General features: G+C 37.2%; 1 protein-coding gene across 2 annotated transcripts in view; it reads right to left on the bottom strand.

Annotated features, from left to right (window-relative positions):
* The window catches only part of MMS22L (MMS22 like, DNA repair protein), a 146,166-nt gene extending 139,143 nt beyond the window's left edge, over positions 1–7,023 (bottom strand). Inside the window, exons 1-4 of one of the 2 annotated variants that reach the window (XM_060115026.1) lie at positions 6,904–7,023; positions 6,135–6,313; positions 4,944–5,069; positions 2,001–2,050 (exon numbers count right to left, since the gene is read on the bottom strand). In XM_060115026.1, coding sequence (XP_059971009.1) covers positions 2,001–2,050; positions 4,944–5,069; positions 6,135–6,298 — 340 coding nt within the window. In that variant the 5' untranslated portion in view covers positions 6,299–6,313; positions 6,904–7,023. The remainder of the gene's footprint in view (positions 1–2,000; positions 2,051–4,943; positions 5,070–6,134; positions 6,314–6,903) is intronic. The other variant, XM_060115027.1, reaches the window with a different exon arrangement.
* Positions 7,024–20,374: the final 13,351 nt, after the last annotated feature.

The following is a 20,374-nucleotide window of genomic DNA, read 5'->3' as shown; positions in this document are numbered from 1 at the left end:
TTGGCATTGCTTACAAAGACACCTATGATTGCATCCCTTCCAAAAATTAACCACTCACACACACTTGAGTCCAACCATACATAATTATTACTTACTCCCTGCTCCCTGAACTTCTATGTTTTTATATACCTCAATGTCTTTGTCTATACAGTTGTTTCCACCTGGAACTCATCCTATCCCCAAAACTTCTCCAAAATCTTTTGCCTGGCTAATTCCTCCTCATCCTTGAAGACCCAGATCTGCCATCACTCAGTGATGGGCACATAAACGGATAAAGCCCTTGGCTCCTGTAGCAGCTTTTGCATGCCTCTGTTACTACACTCTTCCACTTACCATGCTGACTATGCTTGTTTATCTGTCTTACTCAACTGCAAACTCTTCAAGCAGGGACCCAGGTGATAATGAAACAGTAATATCCAACATTTACTGAGGACAAACTAACAAAACAAATAAAACAGCCCTGGCAGCTGATATTAGGCCATGATGTTCCCTACTGAAATTAAACAGTTGTCATACAGTATCAAAAATAATCACACAAGATCACTCCATGATTATGGTGAAACAAGAAAAACACAAAACCTCTCTGTAATCATGTCTGACACAGAAACAAGGCGCTACACAACCACATAAAAACAAACAACATACAGAAACAGACTACCCTCCTCTTCCAGCTAAAATGACTATTGCTTCATTACAAATCAGAATCTTCCCTTGCCTCCTTCTGTGTCCCACCTTCTAGAAAAAAATTAAAAATTAACTTAGTCGTCAAATTGCTCCTGCTTCTTAACAGCATCAAATCCAGAATAAAGCCATAGCCCCCTTAAACTCTACCCCAAATCAGCCAGCACAAGCGCATACCCTGTCAAAAGCCCCTCCCTACTTCCTCTTACTGAGAAGCCCCAACTGTTCCTCATGATGTATATCTCCCCCTTGCTTCCTAAGCTAATAAACCCTTCAAAGGTAGGTTCCAAGTGATCTTTGGTTGCTGGGAATCACTAATAACAGATACTAGGCTAAGCACCTAACACACATTATGTCATTTAGTCCTCACAAGAACTCAATGGTGGGAACTATTACCTAGTGTGAGACCCACAATTAGCTAGGGTTAGAACCCAGGCTGACCACAGAGTCATGATTCTAAATACTACACTGTACCAGAACTGTTAGAAAGGAGAAGCAGCTAGCCTGAACTAAAACACACTGCCCTTCAATTCCCTTCACTATCTTAACTATACCAATTGCCCCACAAATCAGTAATCCATTAAATGTTAAAAACAAACAGGGACTTCCCTGCCGGCGCAGTGGTTAAGAATCTGCCTGCCAATGCAGGGGACACAGGTTCAAGCCCTGGTCCGGGAGGATCATACATGCTGTGGAGCAACTAGGGCCGTGCGCCACAACTACTGAGCCTGCGCTCTAGAGCCCGCAAGCCACAACTACGGAGTCCAAGTGCCACAGGTACTGAAGCCCGTGCACCTAGAGCCCATGCTCCATAACAAAGAGAAGCCTCTGCAATGAGAAGCCCACACACTGCAACAAAGAGTAGCTCCCGCTCACTGCAACTAGAGAAAGCCCGTGCGCAGCTACAAAGACCAAATGTAGCCAAAAATAAGAATAAATAAATAAAATTAAAAATAAAAAAAAAAACAAAAAGAGAAAGCAGAAAAGAAAAACAAGAAAGACAGCATGAGGTCCAGCACTTTCTATTTCTCTAAGTTCTCCAGCCCACTCCCCACCCCCAAAGCAAGTTACTAATTCACTTCAAAGATGTTTAGCCTTAATTTTACTTGAAGATTTGGAAAAATATTATAAATTTCATCTACAAACAAAATTTAAGTGTCATATTTTTTCTGAACACTAAATATAAATGTATCCTGAACTTCTGAATCATCACTTCCTTCATGTTATTATGATAGCCCAATGACACATCATAGACCCATGTACAATTCACTGTAAGGGAGCACCATTTCTTTTTGCCATTAAACACACTTAAAACTTACCAAAATCACAGTTGGCCTGTAATAAGGCTTCCAAGTTGTAGAGCTGTTGCCTAATTTAAAAAATGTAAGGTGAGAATTAGTTTTAGAATAGTTTAAAGCATGCAACAATTACACAGTATTTCCAAATCTTTTACACAGCTTTAATGCCTCTCATTCGTGAATAATGCTTAACACTTCATGAATGTTTATTACTGTCAGCTTCAGGTAGTAAAGACTCTGAGAGAAAATAAAACATGTCTTTGACCTACCAAAAAGATCTACTAACAGCTACATTTATCTCAAAAATTATATATCATAGATTTCACCATCAAGAAGATACTGTTTATATCTTTAAGAAGTTTAAGATGGTTATATAAAACATCCTAGGTTAACAGTTATATAATGAAATGTTAAATTGTATCATATAGTTACACAATAGGAGTTCTGAAGAGAAATAGAATATGTAATGTAGACTAATCAGGGGAAGTTTTAACTTACGATGTTCCACCTTAATTTCTGAGAATAATCTTCTCTTGCCATTCTTCCTAGTTGCCTTTCAGCTCCTTAAAGATTGAGCCACATTCATAACTTATGTCCTGGGTAAGACTCAACTCATACTATAATGTTTAGGATTATACAGAATCACTCACACAGCCTATTTTCCCAATGAAACACATAATATGGCAAAGGTTCCATGGGATGAGGGTGAGAGGAGAAATCCCTCCAACTTTCCATTTTCATTTAAATGTACCATGTATACATTCTTTTTTTAATTATATAAGTTTCAAGTATACAGCACTATAATTCCACATCTGTGTACACTACAACATGATCACCACCACAAGTCTAATTACTATCCATCACCATACCGTTGACTCCCATCACCTTTTTCACCCACCTACTAAACCTCTTCCCCTCTGGTAACCACTGATCTGTTCTCCATATCTAAGAGTTTGTTTTTGTTTTATTTTGTTTGTTCATTTACTTTATTTAGATTCCATGAATGAGTGAAATCATATAGTATTTGTCTTTCTCTGACTTATTTCACTAAATATAATACCCTCAAGGTCCATCCATGTTACTGCAAATGGCAGGATTTCACTCATTTTTAAGTCTGGATGGTATTCCATTGTGTGTGTATATATATGTGTGTGTGTATATAAATATTTAAAATTCCTTCATCCATTCATCCACAGAAGGACACTTTGGTCATCTTCAAGTATTCTTTGGAAAAATATCTGTTCAGATCCTCTGCCCATTTTTTAATCAGATTTGTTGTTGTTGTTGCGCTATATGAATTCTTTATATATTTTGGATATTAACCCCTTATATTAACCAAATATATGATTTGCAAATTATTTTCTCCCATTCAGTAGGTTGCCTTTTCACTTTGAGGATAGTTTCCTCTGCTGTGAGTACCTTTTTAGTTCGATGTAGTCACATTTGTTTATCTTTGCTTGTTTCCCTTGCCTTTGGAGTTAGAGCCAGAAAAATATTGCTAACGATGTCAATGAGGTTACTGCCTATATTTTCTTATATACATTTTATGGTTTCAGGTCTTATATTCAAGCTTTTAATGCATCTTGAGTTAATTTTTGTGTATGATATAAGACAGTGGTCTAGTTTCATTCTTTTGCCTATGGCTGTCCAATTTTCCCAACACCATTTATTGAAGACTGCCCTTTTATTGTATGTTCTTTGCCCTTTTTCCATAAATTAATTGTCCCTATATGTGTGGGTTTTTCTGGGCCCTCAATTCTGTTCCATTCACCTATGTGTCTGTTTTTATGCCAATAACATACTGTTTGTTTACTATACCTTTCTAATACAGTTTGAAATCAGAAAGTGTGATGTCTCTAGCTTTGCTCTTCTTTCTCAGGATTGTTTTGGCAATTTGGAATCTTTTGTGGTTCCATATAAATTTTAGAATTACCATGTATACATTCTTTTTTTTTTTTTTGCGGTACGCAGGCCTCTCACTGCTGTGGCCTCTCCCATTGCAGAGCGCAGGCTCCGGACACGCAGGCTCAGCGGCCATGGCTCACTGGCCCAGCCGCTCCGTGGCATGTGGGATCTTACCGGACCGGGGCACGAACCCGTGTCCCCTGCATAGACAGGCGGACTCTCAACCACTGCGTCACCAGGGAAGCCCCCATGTATACATTCTTAATGTATTTTGGGCTAATAATTTGCCTTTAATAAGTGACTCCAAATCCAAAATCTGAATTATGGACTGGGTTTTAATTAATAATGAAGAATTATTTTAATTTCGTTAATTGTGATTATGAGGTAATGTTTATGTTTAAAAAATAAGTTCATATTTTTAAGAGATACATACTGACGTAATTAAGGGTGAGATGACATGATGCCTGGAATTTGCTTAACAAATACTTAAGCCAAGAGTAGAAGGATAAGGACAGATGAAGGAAATGTGACAAAACCTTGATGTTTATCGTAACTGAGGGAGGGTATATGGAGGTTCGTTATATTATTCTCTCTATATCTGTGTATGTTTGAAAATTTTTATTAAAAATTTTTTAATGTTGTCCAGGTTAATCATATTTCTATTACATATTCTATTATAGTCTGAAAAATATATTTGGAAGTCTGAGTTCATTCTCTAAAGATTACTGAAAAATTATGACTATTAAGCAACAAAAGTATTTTATTTTTCTTCCAAAATTATGGTATAGTTCAAAGCCTAAAATATTTGTCTTCAATATATGATGTCAAATACAGAAGAATAAAAATTCTGAAAATCACTAAAAAAGAACTCATTAAAACCATTACTCCATCAAACATTATTGCTTAATTGTTGTTACTGATAAGATAATCAAGTAAGCAGCAATCACAATTCTACAGGTGCTTTTGTAATATCAGTATTAGAAACCACCCAGCAATGTAACTTAAAACTGAAAAGCATCTACACTCAATGGCAGTTTTAAAATAAAAGACAAAACATACCTCAAGAGATGAAAGAGAACTCTAGATGAATTCACTAATGCTGTTTCAGTAACCCATTGAATGCCAAATATTTCCACTGTATCCTCTTCAAAATTAGTTGGTAAAGGATCAAGATTCAAAATCAGTCTGAAATGAAACTCTGATTTAATCTCATAAAAAGTATGCTATATCCCATACTATAGCATGAGGTTTTTTTGACATTATATGAATCCATATTACACATGACATGTCAACAATGATGTTATAAAGTAAGGAAGTGCCTTGGTACCTTATATCTCAGTAATAGTACAACTGGACTGTATTAAGAATTCAACCCTATACTGTGATAAAAAAAAAAAAGTTTAACTAAAAAGCAATATAACTTGAGGGAAAAATGTGGAAAGGGGTCTAGGGAACATACTTTCATCTGTCTTCAACTGTGGTCTTCAGTTGTAGAATTTCACCCTTTGAGGGGACACTTAATTTTTAAAACAGTTAAAAGGTATTCTGAGCCATGTCTAAAAAAGGGCATAATCAAGTTGAATAATATCCTTTAAGGTCTCAAAGAAGGTACAACTGTAATAATCAACAAAAATGGTTTCCTTTCTGACTGAAATTGTCTCAGCAGGTATTTCCAAAATATTTCAGCAACAGCAGTTTTACTGCAAATATGTGTATACACCTGTCCAAGACAAGAGCTTTGAGGATAACATTCCTGTGAACTTACACAATCTGGAGCATTTATTAGAAAGTTAAAAAAAAATAAGTCTATAAGATTTCTATATGTTTAAATATACAGAGTGAGAAGACACTGGGGCAACAAAAAATGTGCATGTCTTAATTATTGAGATGCTTCAGAATATTATCTCATGTTTTAGAAGGAAATGGGACTTCAAAAAGCCCAGGTAGTTCAGAATTCACTTCAAGTAAATTAGTGCCCGGCTCCTTACTCCAAAGCTGGGGCAGCAGTGAGGTCAGAGAACATCAGGTAACAAGAAAGCTCTCCTTGCAAAAATCTTTCAGGTGTGCTCTAACCAGGAAACTAACAGAGCTAATAGCTTGCATCTGTATGATATACTAAGCCGATGTACAAGAACATTGCCTGATGAACATTAAAGTTTAATGAACTTAAGTCATAATTAAAGAACATTCCTAAACAGACAGATAAAAAATCTGAATAGGGAAAAACAAAGTTGCCGATTTTTTACCTACCGCTTAAGAGCTCCGCTGGAAAGGTAGGACTCTCCAGAAAAATGTTTTCCTCCTCCTCTGTTGTCAATATCACAAGAAAAGCAAGGGGGTTTGCACCATTCTGTCTCCAGCTCCAGCTCCAAGCTGTCGGTCAGGAACGTCGACGCAGCGGGACAGTTATCCATTGTTTACTTCATGTCCTGAAATGTTTTGGGTTCATTATGATTACCATTAAGGGCTCCAAAGAAGTTGTGATGAGATTCCTGTAGGTGGGGAGGGCCGAGACATTGGGGGTGACCTCAGAAAGTTCCCCAAAAGCCGCAGCCCCCCCGCACAAAGGAAAAAACGAAAGACCAACCCTCAACAACTCTCCCCCCCCACGAACTCCCCCAGATCAAGGCTGTCAGAACTTAGAATGCACCCCCGACCGGCTGTGGCAGTAACTTAAAATCCCCTCTACGTCACACCCTGCAGCCCAGGGCAGGGTGAAGAAGAAAAAAAATGTTGGCAGGACAGATCTAGCTGCACTTCCAGTGCCCGCCTTGACCTGCGTCCTCCGCTACGTTACTAAACCGCACTGAGCCAGTTTCCCCGCAGTGTCTGGAACTGCAAGCTCCCTCGCAGACTGCAGGCGAGGATCAGTAGGGCCTGGAGCAAACCCCGACGTCTCCCGGCCGGGGGCAAGCCCCGCCAGGTCCGCACAAGGCAGCGATCCGCGCGGGCCGGCCAAAGGGCGAGGGGATCCGGTGTCCTGCGCCCCCGGGCGCCCCTGGTTTGGCGCAGGTCGTACCTACTCACACTTTCAGTCCCAATGATCCACCCTGGCGGTCCCGACCAGGGCCAGCTAGTCCGTGTGGTCTAAATCCCCAAAAGGCGAAATTCCCGCCAAGGCGCGCCCGCGCTCAGAAAGGGCGGGGCCACGGAGCAGCCCGCCCCCGGAGGTCCGCTCGCGAGGTCTCCGCGGGAACAGCCAGAGCTCTGTAAGTTCTCGCGAGAGTCTTCCAGTCGAGGAGTGTGTTTGGCGTTTTGCCGTTTTTTTTCTTTCCGTTTTTTTTTTTTTTTTTCCTTTAGTAGTTTTAATTGGTACTTTGGGCCGAAAGGCTGAGCCTCACCGAGAAAGGAAACTGAGGCTAAGGTGAGCAAGGCTTACGGACCGCGGTGTTGTCGTCCGGCCGAGCTTGGCAAAAGACCTCTGCTGAAGTGAGTCCCAGGCGGGTGTTTGAGGGCCGCGCCGTCCCCTCTTGTTCCTGCCCTAGTCCCAGCAGCTCTTTTGTTGAGGTGGAGGATGCCTATTGTTCATGGATTGTGGGCAAGGCAAGGCAAGTGCAAAAATGAGGTTAATCCAGTGTGTGGAAGCACTGAGTAGGTCACGTGATACTTGTTTTCCGTATTAAAAAAAAAAGTTTTTTTAAATGACATATCTGGATAGGTTTAATTTTCTTAAACTTGGACGTGTTTGTAAAGAGTACACTTAAGGCATTTTTGTCTTTTTTTTTTTTTTTCCGACCGTGGGGCTTGTGGGGATCTTAGTTCTCCCACCAGGGATCCCACTGGGCGCCCCCTGCAGTGGAAGCACAGAGTCCTAACCACTGGACCACCCGGGAATTCCCATTTTTATCTTTTTAAAGTGTTCTTTAATTCTACTCTTCAGAAGACTTTTCAGTCTAAGTCAGATAACACATTTCAACTGTCTTAAGTTCCAAGAAAAACATGAGAATTTCTCATTTAAATGTCCTGCTATAATTTGAGTATTCCCCATTGCCCATTTCTCCCAGTTTGTCCTAGGTTTAATTATTGCACAAAGAACCTATCAAAACTTTCCTCTATTCAAACCGAATACCGCATAGTTTCTGACAAATAGGATGAGGTGGGGAAAAACCATATGATCTCTATTCCGACTACAACCTAGGGACCCTGTGTTGGGTGCTCTGTCTCTTATGCTCAGCCTGTATACTGTGAGACTTGATGCTTTGTTGGGAATCAGTGCAACTCATTAATGGTTCATGTGGTGTCTCTAGCATGACACATAGTGTCATCTATGACAATCTTTAGAAAATAGTGCCTAGGTATGAGAATAGCGGGCTGTGACACTGAGTTTAGGAGACCTGGGTCAACAGATAGTCATTGTTACTTCTTCCTCTATTCAAAATCCAAATAGACCCCTTTTTCCCTTTTTCAAGTGACTGATGTTGAGTGATCAATTTGGTTAAACCAGTGAATGGAGTGGGAAGAACTAAATAAATACTCTGAAATAACTTAAGCTAGTACTATCATACATATTATATCAGTAAGAATTTTTCCAAAAAAAAAAAAAAAAGAATCTCCATCACATAATAGGTGGCATGCTCAAGAGAGGTAGTTGAAAGGTGCTTAATGAAAGGGCAGTTTACAAAGATGTGGATGGTATTACCAGAAAACAAAAAGTGATGGTGAAGCACCCAGAAATAATCAGAGAGCCATTATTACTTTTAGGCCTAAGGGGTAAGGGAAAAAGGGATTGCCAGGGCCCAGGGAAACACTGCTGCTGTAGGAGACAACCACCTACCTGGTAGCCACCTATGGTACCTTAATGGAGGAGCATAGTCAGTGTAAACCTGAACCCAACAGGAAGGAGCTAGTAGGATTCAGTACAGGCAGACCTCATTTTATTGCAGTTTGCTTTATTGTGCCACCCAGATAACTGTGTTTTTACAAATTGAAGGTTTGTGGTAACCCTGTGTCTAAGAATTCTATTGGCACTGTTTCTCCAGCATTTGCTCACTTCATGCCTCTGTGTTACATTTTGGTAATTATGACAATATTTCAAACTTTTTCATTATTATATTTATTATAGTGATCTGTGATCAGTGATCTTTGATGACACTATTATAATTATTTTGGGGTACCACTAACCAGGCCCATGTAAGAAAGTGAACTTAATTTTTGAAATGACAACAAAGGATTTAGAATATTACATAAACTTAGCTGATAAAGCAGTGACAGGGTTTGAGAGGGTTGACTTCAATTTTGAAAGACATTCTACTGCGGGTAAAATGCTATCAAACAGCCTTCCATGCCACAGAGAAATCATTTATGAGTCAATCAATGTGGCAAACTTCATTTTGGTCTTCTTTAAAGAAATTGCCACACCTCTTCCAGGCTTCAGAAACCACCACCCTGATCAGTCAGTGGCCATCAACACTGAGGCAAGACCGTCCACCAGCAAAAAGATTATAACTTGCTGAAGGCTTAGATGATGGTTAGCATTTTTTAACATTAAAGTATTTTTTAATTAAGGTATATACCTTTTTTTAGACATAATGTTATTACACACTTAATAGACTACAGTATAGTGTAAACATAGCTTTTATGTACACTGGGAAACCAAAAAATTTGTGTGACTCACTTTATTGCAATATTTGCTTTATTGTGGTGGTCTGGAACAAAACCCACAATATCTCCAAGGTATACCTATACCCAAACCTCTTTCCCTCCACACTGCAATGCCACCTGGTGTCTCTCATTGGCCAAAACCAACCTAAAAGCAGAGGGCAAAGATGTAACTTATAAAGTTCAGGCTCATGGGGTAGAGTCCAGACTGAAGAAAGATAGAGAGTGAATCTGACAAAAATGAGGTCAATTTTATCAAGAAAACAAAACATTAAATATATATATATATATATATATATATATATATATATATATATATATATATATATATCTCAAGTAACAGAGCTTCAATATACAGAAAGAGAAAAATACTATCACTTATAGAGGAAATATTCAAGTCAGTAATTACAGAGATCTCAACACTCCTCTCTCTGTAATTGGTGGAACAAGTAGACAGAAAATTACTGTAGATGACAAGACTTCAACAGCACTACCAACTTGACCTAACTGACATTTATAGGTGACTCAACACAGCAATATCAGAATATACTCTTGACACAGAACATTCACTAAGATAGACCATATTTTGATCCATGAAATAAATTTCATCAACTTAAAAAGGTTAGAAATCTTACAAAGGATATTGTCTGATGACAATGGAGTTAACCTAGATATAAATAACAGAATGATATCTGAAAAAAATCTCTAAGTATTTGGAAATTAAGTGACATACTTGTAACTAACCCATGGATTAAAGACAAAATCACTAGGAAAATTAGAAAATATATTGAATTAAATGAAAATAAAAACACAAAGTTTATAACATTAACTGCTCACATTAGAGAAGAGGAAAGAGCTCAATTCAATAATTTAAACTTCTAAAGAAACTAAAAAAAGTGAAATAAAATGAAAGCAAGTGAATGAAGGAAATAATAAAGACTAGAAATAAATGAAATGAAATGAAACAAAAGAAGAATAGAGAAAATAAATGAAACCAAAAGTTGATTCTTTGGAAAGATCAGTATATTGATAAACCCTTTAGCCAGACTGATCAAGAAAAAAGAGAGGAGACACAGATTACCCATATCAGGAATTAAAGAGATGTCATCACTACCAAGTCTACAGATATTAAAAAGATAGGGGTATTAAGAACATCTTTATGCAATAAACATTAATGAAATGGACATTTTCCTTGAAAGACACCAACTTCCAAAGCTCACAAAAGAAGAAAAAGATAATGACTATCTCTGTATTCATCTTAGTAATTTTAATACTTAGTTTAAAAAAACTCACACACACATCACACACTTCTTACAAGAAGACTTCAGGACCAGATGGTTTTACTATTGAATTCTCCCAAACATTTAAGGAAGGAATAGTACCAATTCTGTACTAACTCCTTCAGAAATTAGAAGGGGATGGAATGCTTCAAAACTCATTTAATGCGGCCAGCATTACACTTACATAAAAACTTGACAAAAATGAGAAAAAGGAATACAATTCAATATCACACAAACAGAGGCAGAAATTTTACCAGGTAAAATCTAGCAATACGTAAAAAGGATGACATATACTCCTGGGTGCCCACTCTCGCCACTATTATTCAACATAGTTTTGGAAGTCCTAGCACAATAATCAGAGAAGAAAAAGAAATAAAAATAATCCAAATTGGCAAAGAAGTAAAACTGTCACTGTTTGCAGATGACATGATACTATACATAAAATATCCTAAAGATGCCAGCAGGAAACTACTAGAACTAATCCATAAATTAAGTAAAGTTGCATGATACAAAATTAATACACAGAAATCTCTTGCATTCCTATACACTAATGATGAAAAATCTGAAAGAGAAATTAAGGAAACACTCCCATTTACCATTGCTACAAAAAGAATAAAATACCTAGGGATAAACCTACCTAAGGAGGCAAAAGAAAGACCTGTATGCAGAAAACTGCAAGATACTGATGAAAAAAATCAAAGATGACACAAACAGATGGAGAGGTACACCATGTTCTTGGATTGGAAGAATCAATATTGTGAAAATGACTATACTACCCAAAGCAAGCTACAGATTTAATGCAATCCCTGTCAAATTACCAATGGCATTTTTCACAGAACTAGAACAAAAAAATTTACAATTTGTATGGAATAGCAAAAGTAATCTTGAGAAACAAAAATGGACCTGGAGGAATCAGTCTCCCTGACTTCAGACTATACTACAAAACTATAGTAGTCAAGACAGTATGGTACTGGCACAAAAATAGAAATATAGATCAATGAAACAGGATAGAAAGCCCAGAGATAAACCCATGCATCTATGGTCACTTAAACTATGACAGAGGAGGCCAGAATATACAGTGGAGCAAAGATAGCCTCTTCAGTAAGTGGTGCTGGGAAAACTGGACAGCTACATATAAAAGAATATTAGAACACTCCTTAACACCATACACAAAAATAAACTCAAAATGGATTAAAGACCTAAATGTAAGGCCAGATACTATAAATCTCTTAGAGGAAAACATAGGCAGAACACTCTTTGAAATAAATCTCAGCAAGATCTCTTTTGCCCCACCTCTTAGAGTAATGAGAATAAAAACAAAAATAAACAAATGGAACCTAATTAAACTTAAAAGCTTTTGCACAGCAAAGGAAACCATAAACAAGATGAAAAGATAGCCTTCAGAATGGGAGAAAATATTTGCAAATGAAGCAACTGACAAAGGATTAATCTCCAAAATACACAAACAGTTCATAAAGCTCAATATCAAAAAAACAAACAACCCAATCCAAAAATGGGCAGAAGACCTAAGTAGACATTTCTCCAAAGAAGACATACAGATGGCCAACAAACACATGAAAAGATGCTAAACATCACTAATTATTAGAGAAATGCAAATCAAAACTACAATGCGGTATCACCACATACCAGTCAGAATAGCCATCATCAAAAAAATCTGCATACAATAAATGCTGGAGAGGGTGTGGAGAAAAGGGAACCCTCATGCATTATTGGTGGGAATGTAAATTGATATAGCCACTGTGGAGAATAGTATGGAGATTCCTTAAAAAACTAAAAATATTACTACCATATAACTCAGCAATCCCACTATGGGGCATATACCCAGAGAATGCCATAATTTAAAAAGACACATGCACCCCAACATTCATTGCAGCACTATTTACAATAGCCAGGACATGGAAGCAACCTAAATGCCCATCGACAGACAAATGGATAAAGAAGTTGTGGTACATATATACAATGGAATATTACTCAGCCATAAAAAGGAATGAAATTGGGTCATTTGTAAAGACATGGATGGACCTAGAGACTCATACAGAGTGAAGTAAGTTGGAAAGAGAAAAACAAATATATGTTAATGCATATATGCTGAAAAAATTGGCATAGACGATTTTATTAAATTATTTAATTATTAAATTAAAAAATTGGTATAGACGATGCTATTTACAAAGCAGAAATAGACTTAGACTTAGAGAACAAACATGGCTGCCGGGGGGGAGGGAGGGAGGGTGAATTGGGAGATTGGGATTGACATATATACACTATTGATACTATGTATAAAATAGGTAACTAATGAGAACCTACTGTATAGCACAGGGAACTCTTCTCAGTTCTCTGTGGTGACCTAAATGGGAAGGAAATCCAAAAAACTGGGAATATTTTTATACATATAGCTGATTCACTTTGCTGTACAGTATAAATTAACACAATATTGTAAAGCAACTATACTCCAGTAAAAAAAAAAAAAAAGGATGACATATGCTAAGAAAATCAGGTTCATTTTGGGAATGCAAGGTTGGTTCGAATTTTAAAACACAATTAGGGTAGTTCATTATATCAAAAGACTGTTAAAAGAAAAATCACATTGTTACCTCAATATGAAGAAAAACGTGACTTGAAAAATTCAATATCAATTCATGATAAAATTTCTCAGCAAAGTAGGAGTAGAATAAAATTTCCCTAACCTGATAAATGGCAACCATGACAAGCCAACTATTAACATCATGAAAATGAATGTTTTCTTCCTAAGATTGAGGACTAGACAAGGATGTCTTCTTTCTCTACTTCTATTCAACATTGTTCTGGAGGTAACTAACCAATGTAGTAAAGTATGAGAAAGAAATAAAAGTCATATAGATTGGAAATGAAGTAGGAAAACTATCATCATTCTCAGATGACATAATTATTTATGTAGAAAATCCTTATGTAGAAAACATCTACAAAAACAGCTAATAGAACTAATAATGAATTCAGCAAGGTGGCAACAGTGTTCAATGTCACTATACAAAATAAATCGTATTTTTATAAACAAACAATGAACATTTAGACATTGTTAATGGCATCAAAAGTACTTAGAGATAAATTTAACAAAACATGCACAAGATTTTGTATGCTGATTGTGAAATATTGATGAGAGAAGTTCAAGAATACCCAATTAAATAGGTATAGCATGATAATGAATTGGAACACTCAATATTATTAATATTTCTTCTGACATTTATCTACAAATTCAGTGGAATGTTAATCAAAATCCCAGGGAGCTTTTCTTTTGTAGAAATTCACATATGCTTTCAGAAATTGATATGGAAATGAAAAGGACCTAGAATAACTAAAACAATTTTGAATAAGAACAGTACTGGCAGATTCAGAGTATCTGATTTCAGGACTTATTATAAAGCTACGATAATCAAAACAGTGTGGTATTGGTCTAAGGATAGACATGGTCAGTGGGACAGAATAGAATTCAGGAATAGACTCCCATACATATACAGTCAATTTATTTTTGGCAAAGATAATTCAATGGTGAAAAAACAGTCTTCAACTATTGGATACTGATACACTAAAAGATGAAGTTCGACCTTTACTTTGCACTATTTACAAATTTTACCTCACTATGGATCACAGACCTAAATGTAAGAGCTAAAATTATAAAACTTTTGGATATTCAGAGGACTAGGAAACAGGGAAATGCCAGCCAAGAAAGGCAAGAACTAAGACCAGTTCTCAGGAGAAAACTCAAGTGTGTGCAGTGACATCTGTCACAAAAGCCAAGAGATTTTCATAAAAGAATGGATAATCTATATCAAATGCTACTGATAACTGGAAAAATAAGAGAAAACAAGTTAACCATCGAGTTTGGCAAAATGTAGGTTATTACTGATGTTGATAAAAGCCATTTCAGTTGAGTAGTGGTGGAGGGGTTGTTAGATGGGAGTGGGTTGGATAGAAAATGGGAGGTGATTCAGCAAATATAGAAACTTTACCCAGGAATTTAATTTAAAATAAAGCAGAAAATTAGGGCAGGAGGGAGGTGTGGGGATCCAGAGATGGTGTTTTGAAGATAGGAAATATTAGAGCATTTGTATGAGGTTATGGCAATTATCAAGTATAAAGGGAAGAGTTGATGATACTGAAGAGGAGAGGAATGATTGCAGGACTGCTGGCATTGGGAAGACAAGAGGGAATCGTATTTACCACACAGATGACATATCGGCCTCTAATAGGATCAAGGACAATTCTTAATTAACAGAAAGAATGGGAGGTATATAGATAAAGATAGCCAAAGATGGTGAAATGGGTGGTTGGAGGTTGAAGTACATTTTGTTTTAGTAGATTTTGTTTTCATATATATTCTTCATGACATATTGACTTAAGTGAGAAGAAAGAGTGGTTGTTAGAGATTTGAGGAGACAAAAGATGTGTGATGGTCATACTGTTGAGTAAAAAAATGTATTTAGCAGTGAAGTGTAGTAGGAATGTCTGGGAGTGTTGAGTGACTATTTCAGATTTGTAATTTAAAAAATTGAGTTCAATTAACATAGTTTTGTGATTTTCATTGTTTTGTGATTTCTAACAACATTCAGGAGGGGGTACATATGATAGAATTTGAATATTATATTATTAGTAAACCCATTCTGATTTGCTTTTTTCTTTTAAATATTTTAACAAACCATCTATCATCCATTTGATAATCTATTATTATGTTATCAGACTAAAAATCAAGCAATTTAATATGAATGTCATGTTTTTAGTAGGGAAACTTTCCATAAATTTGACTGAATATAATATTATACCAAAGTTAAAGCCCTCGGTTTCAGAAATTTTATCACTGTTTTAATGGAAATCTTTTAAAAGTTTAAGAGCATTCCCTCATAACTTAAATGAAACCAAGGATCACTTTACCTCTTTTATAATAACTGCTCATACACCTAGAATTGGATTCAGTATTTTAGTAAAATCTGACCAATGGTAAATCCAATTTTAATGATTTTATACAATTCATAATTATGGAGGATACAGTGAGATAGCTAAATTCAGTTATGGCTTTTAATCCTAGTACTGAAAATATTAGAGTATCTCTATGAGCAATCTTTTTTAAGTGTGTATACAACACACCTTCAGTTGACTTTCTGTCAACCTACAGTATTTTATTACACTAATTTTGTACAACAAATAATGAACTCCTAATGTTCCAAGTGCTTCTGGAATAGATATCATGATTTAAACTCTTCAGTATTGATGGGGAGGTTTAGTTAGTTGAGAAGGAGCAACTTTCCTGTATAGTAAAAGGAATTTTCAAGCAGCTGTTCAGAGCATTGGGTCATTTATAATGGCATACATCATATAGAACCTTAAATAACTAGACCAAAGAAAATTTCATTATTGATCCTCATTCATTTTTCTGTATGTGTAGCATCTTCCCCTCTTGCATGTGTTCTCATTCCATTTCGTTTTACCTCCAGGAGCTTGATTCATCAATCACCCCTCTTCTTTTTACCTTCAACGTCTTTCTCTCCCCTGTCTTCTTTCCCTAACCCTACTGTGGTAGGCATGTCTTCCAATAATCTCTGTCACCTTGTATTCATGCCTTTGTGTAATCTCCCCTTGAGTGTGGGCTAAACCTAATTAATGACTTGTGCCTAATGAATAGAATAAAGCAAAAAGTGATGACTTGTCACTTCCATGATTAGGTTACAAAGGCTGTGAGTTCCATCTTGCTAGCACTGTCTCTCACTGGCACTTCTTCTTTCTTGCCTTCTCAACTTGTTCACTCTGATGAAGTAAACTGCCATGTCAGAAAAGACCACATGGCAAAAACTGAGAGCAGACTCTGGCCAACAGCTAAGGAGTAGCTGTGGCTCTCAGTCCAACAGTCCACAAGGAACTGAATCCTGCTGACAACTATGTGAGTGAGCTTAGGAACTAGATTCTTCCCCCACTGAGCCTTGAAAAATGACAAGGCCTTGGCAGGTGTATAGAATTTAAACCAGTCTAAAAAGGGGTCTGACCTTTGCTTTTAGCTTCTGGGAAGTAATCTTTGTAATGTTATGTCTGATAAGAGTGTCTTTTTTGCCTGAGGGCCTTGGGTCATACTGGACAGTCTGCCAATATGGTTTGCGGGGGCTGGCCATGCCCCAAAGACCAACATTATAACTTGGGGCGGGCCTTTGGGTCATAGGATATCAGTCAACCTGGAGACTGAGATCAACCCTGTGGGTAACCACTTGATCATGCTTACATAATGGAGTCCCAATAAAAACTCTGAACACAAGCTTGGGCAAGTTTCCCTGGTTGTCGGTACCATGCATATTGTCACCCATTGATGCTGGGAAAGTAACGTGTCCTGGCTTCTCTCTGAGAAAAGACAATGGAAGCTCCACATTTGGTACCTTCTCAGACTCTACCCTTAACATTTCTTCCTTGGCTAATTTGAGTCTGTATCCTTTCCCTGTAATAAACCATAATTGTGAATATAGTAATTTTCAATGAGTTCTATGAATTTTTCTAGCAAATTATCAAAACTGAGTGTGGTTTTGTGAAACCCTGAACCTGCAATTGGTGTCAGAAGTGAGGGCAGCTTTGTGTAGATTGTCTGTCCCCTAACTTCAAAGTTGTCTGAACTCTTGTAGCAGCATTGCTGTGAGCTCCCCACCAGCTGTGGCTGGTACCTTGATTGCAGCCTCTGAAAGACCCTGAAGCAGACCCAGCTAAGCCATATTCAGATTCTTGAACTACAGTAACTATGAGATAATAGAATTTGTTGTTTCAAGCCACTAAGTTTTGGTATAATGTATTACATAGGAATAGATAACTACTATAACTACTAACATGAAAGAAAGGAAGAAGGAAGGAAGGAAAGAAAGGAAGGAAGGAAGGAAAGAAAGAAGGAAGGAATGAGGGAGGGAGGGAGGGAGAGAAGGAGGAAGGAAGGGAAGGAAAGAAGCCCCACAAGCCATACTTGTGAATATCTAAATAGTCACATTGATTCTGAGTCCAACTAAGTGGTGCTAAGCTCCCTTCAGGTCTCACTCTATATTTTTTCCAGACTGACCTATTCACAGACACAGTTTCAATTACTAATTCTTTACAGATTAATTTAAAATTTATCTCTCTATTCAAAATCTGCCTCTGAGTTGCAGACCTGTAAATATGCTACCTATTTAATATCTCTGCATGAATATCTAAAAAACCCTCAAATTTGATGCCTGATAATGAATGCATCTTTCTTTCTCCGAAGCCAGATCCTCTTACAGAAAGTTCTATCTTTATGAATGGCATCATAGTACATTTCCAGTAGAGAATGTCTGAAGCCTTACTAGTAGTCTACCTTGACAACCTTGTCTAACATCATCCCCATACTCATTCCAACACCAAGTGTTTCCAATTTTACTTACCTACCTCAGAATCCATCTACTTATCTCCATATCCATCACTACCATTCAAACCAGTTATGAGTAGCTATGAATACTCTTACCAAGAATTACAATAACTTCATAACTTGTTAACCAGCATTCACCCTGCATGTGATATCCTCTCCCCTTGTCTTCTCTACACTTCACCCAAAGTGATTTTTTCCAAAATGTTAATATAACACCAACCTCTACCCTATTTTTAAAATAACTGCTCTTAAAGGTTCAGAAAAAATTTAATAAGATCTATAAGACACTGAATGTTTGACTCTTAACTACTCCACCCTAGCCAAACTCACTCTTGTCTGCTCCAGCCTCACTGGTCTCCTTTAAGTTCCTCCTACCTTCCCACAAGGCCTGTGTACATGTTGTTCTCTCTGCCTTCAATGTGCTTCCTTCCCTTTCTTAGCACTACTGCACACCCTTCACATCACCTCCTCAGGGAAGTCTTCCATGACCTCCCTAATTATGCCACTCCCTCTATTATAGGTACCCATGTAGCTCACCACAGGTGCAACTTTATATTAACATATGTAATTATTTGGTAATATTTATATCCTGTTCTACACTGTAAGCTTCAAGAGAAGAGGAACCATGTCTGCTTTTACTTAACATTATACCTTCAAAACTGCATCTTGAGGATGTTCAATAAATGTATATTAAATGAATGAATGTATATTAACTGAGTGAATGTATTGTTGAATTGGTTTTTAGGTATGGTAGAAAGACCCAGGATGATTCTATAGATAGATCTGATTTCAAAGCCTGTTTCATTTTCAGTTTGTACCTTATACGCTTTTTGTGGCAATTACATTAAAATTGTAACTAAGGTTTCCAACATAGTACAACATGAACACTCTGGCCTCCTTTCATGTCTACCTGAGACCTAAGGGCTGGTATAAGGCAGAAGGTAGCATTGAAGCATGTGGTGATCTGGAGGTTGTAAACCCTGGTCAAAGACGTATAAACACACTAGTAAAAACATATGCGAGTCAAGAAAAACACATTTCTAGGCCAAGTTGGGCTTCTGGCTGCCAGTTTGCAATCCCTGAATCTAGTCTATATCACAATACCACTGTGTGAATGAGGGTGGTTTGGAAAGCACTTATTTTAAACTGTTTTGTGCCCTTTGCCTCCTGCTTCTTAACATATCTAAATGGTTGTATATAGAGTTAGAAAGCAGATAGGGAGTAGGACACCTTAATTGACAATTCCTCTAAGACAACAGGAAATGAAGGAGGGGTGATTCTCCAAAGCAAAAGTGGGGTGTTGTTACCAAAGGAAGGAAGATGAAATGCTGTACAGGCAAAGCAGCAGATGCCTAACACTCCTTTCCCCTTCTCTGCGTGGTGGGATTTGCTTATCTCCCCATGCGCCACTTACATCACTGCTGTGCTGTCACTTCCTACCAAAACATCTCCATGACCAGGAAAAATAAATTATTCTCTTTTACATTTGTATAAGTAATAAGTACTACATCATCACCTTTAGTGTGCTACAGCAAAATAGCTGTGATGTATCTGCCTGTCTTCCTCCAGGGAGAAAGATTCTACCCCACAGATAGCATACTGCTTCCCGGTCTGCTGCTTTTCTTCAGTTACCCAGTTCACTCTTTTCCTGGTGCCTACACGAGTTGCAGATCCTTAGGCCTATTTCTAACTAAGACATTTGTAATTTTTTGTTTAGCTCAGGATATTTTCTATGATCTGCCTTACAAATTCCTCAAATCTGGTCTTCTGGCACCCCACTTCTCTGTTCAAAGACTATACCGAAGATTCTATTCTTTCCTAAACATCCCTGAAGGTTCTAGTCTTTCCTAAACATCCACGGGTTAGATTTTCATGTCATACAAGTAGAATATGTAACTTTTATACATAGAATAAATACACAAAGTAATATATTTCATATACACAGAGTAACTGTGCCATATCTGTCTCCTCACTAGACTGTAAGCTTGAGATTATGTCCTCAGCACCTAGGATAGCACATGCATATAGTAGGCCCTTAAAAATAGTAGGCCCTTTTGACTAAATGAATGAAATGTTGCCTCTTGTGTTTAACTATCAATATTCATCTTTTTATAAAAAACCTTTCTTATTTTATTGAGGTGTAATTGACATGTAACATTATATTAGTTTCGGGTGGACAACATAATGATTTTTTGTTTGTTTTTGGCCGCACG

This window comes from Mesoplodon densirostris, chromosome 12, assembly GCF_025265405.1.
Source record: "Mesoplodon densirostris isolate mMesDen1 chromosome 12, mMesDen1 primary haplotype, whole genome shotgun sequence".
NCBI lineage: Eukaryota > Metazoa > Chordata > Mammalia > Artiodactyla > Ziphiidae > Mesoplodon > Mesoplodon densirostris.
Note: the sequence above shows the minus strand (reverse complement) of the source record. Positions and strands in the feature narration are given on the sequence as shown.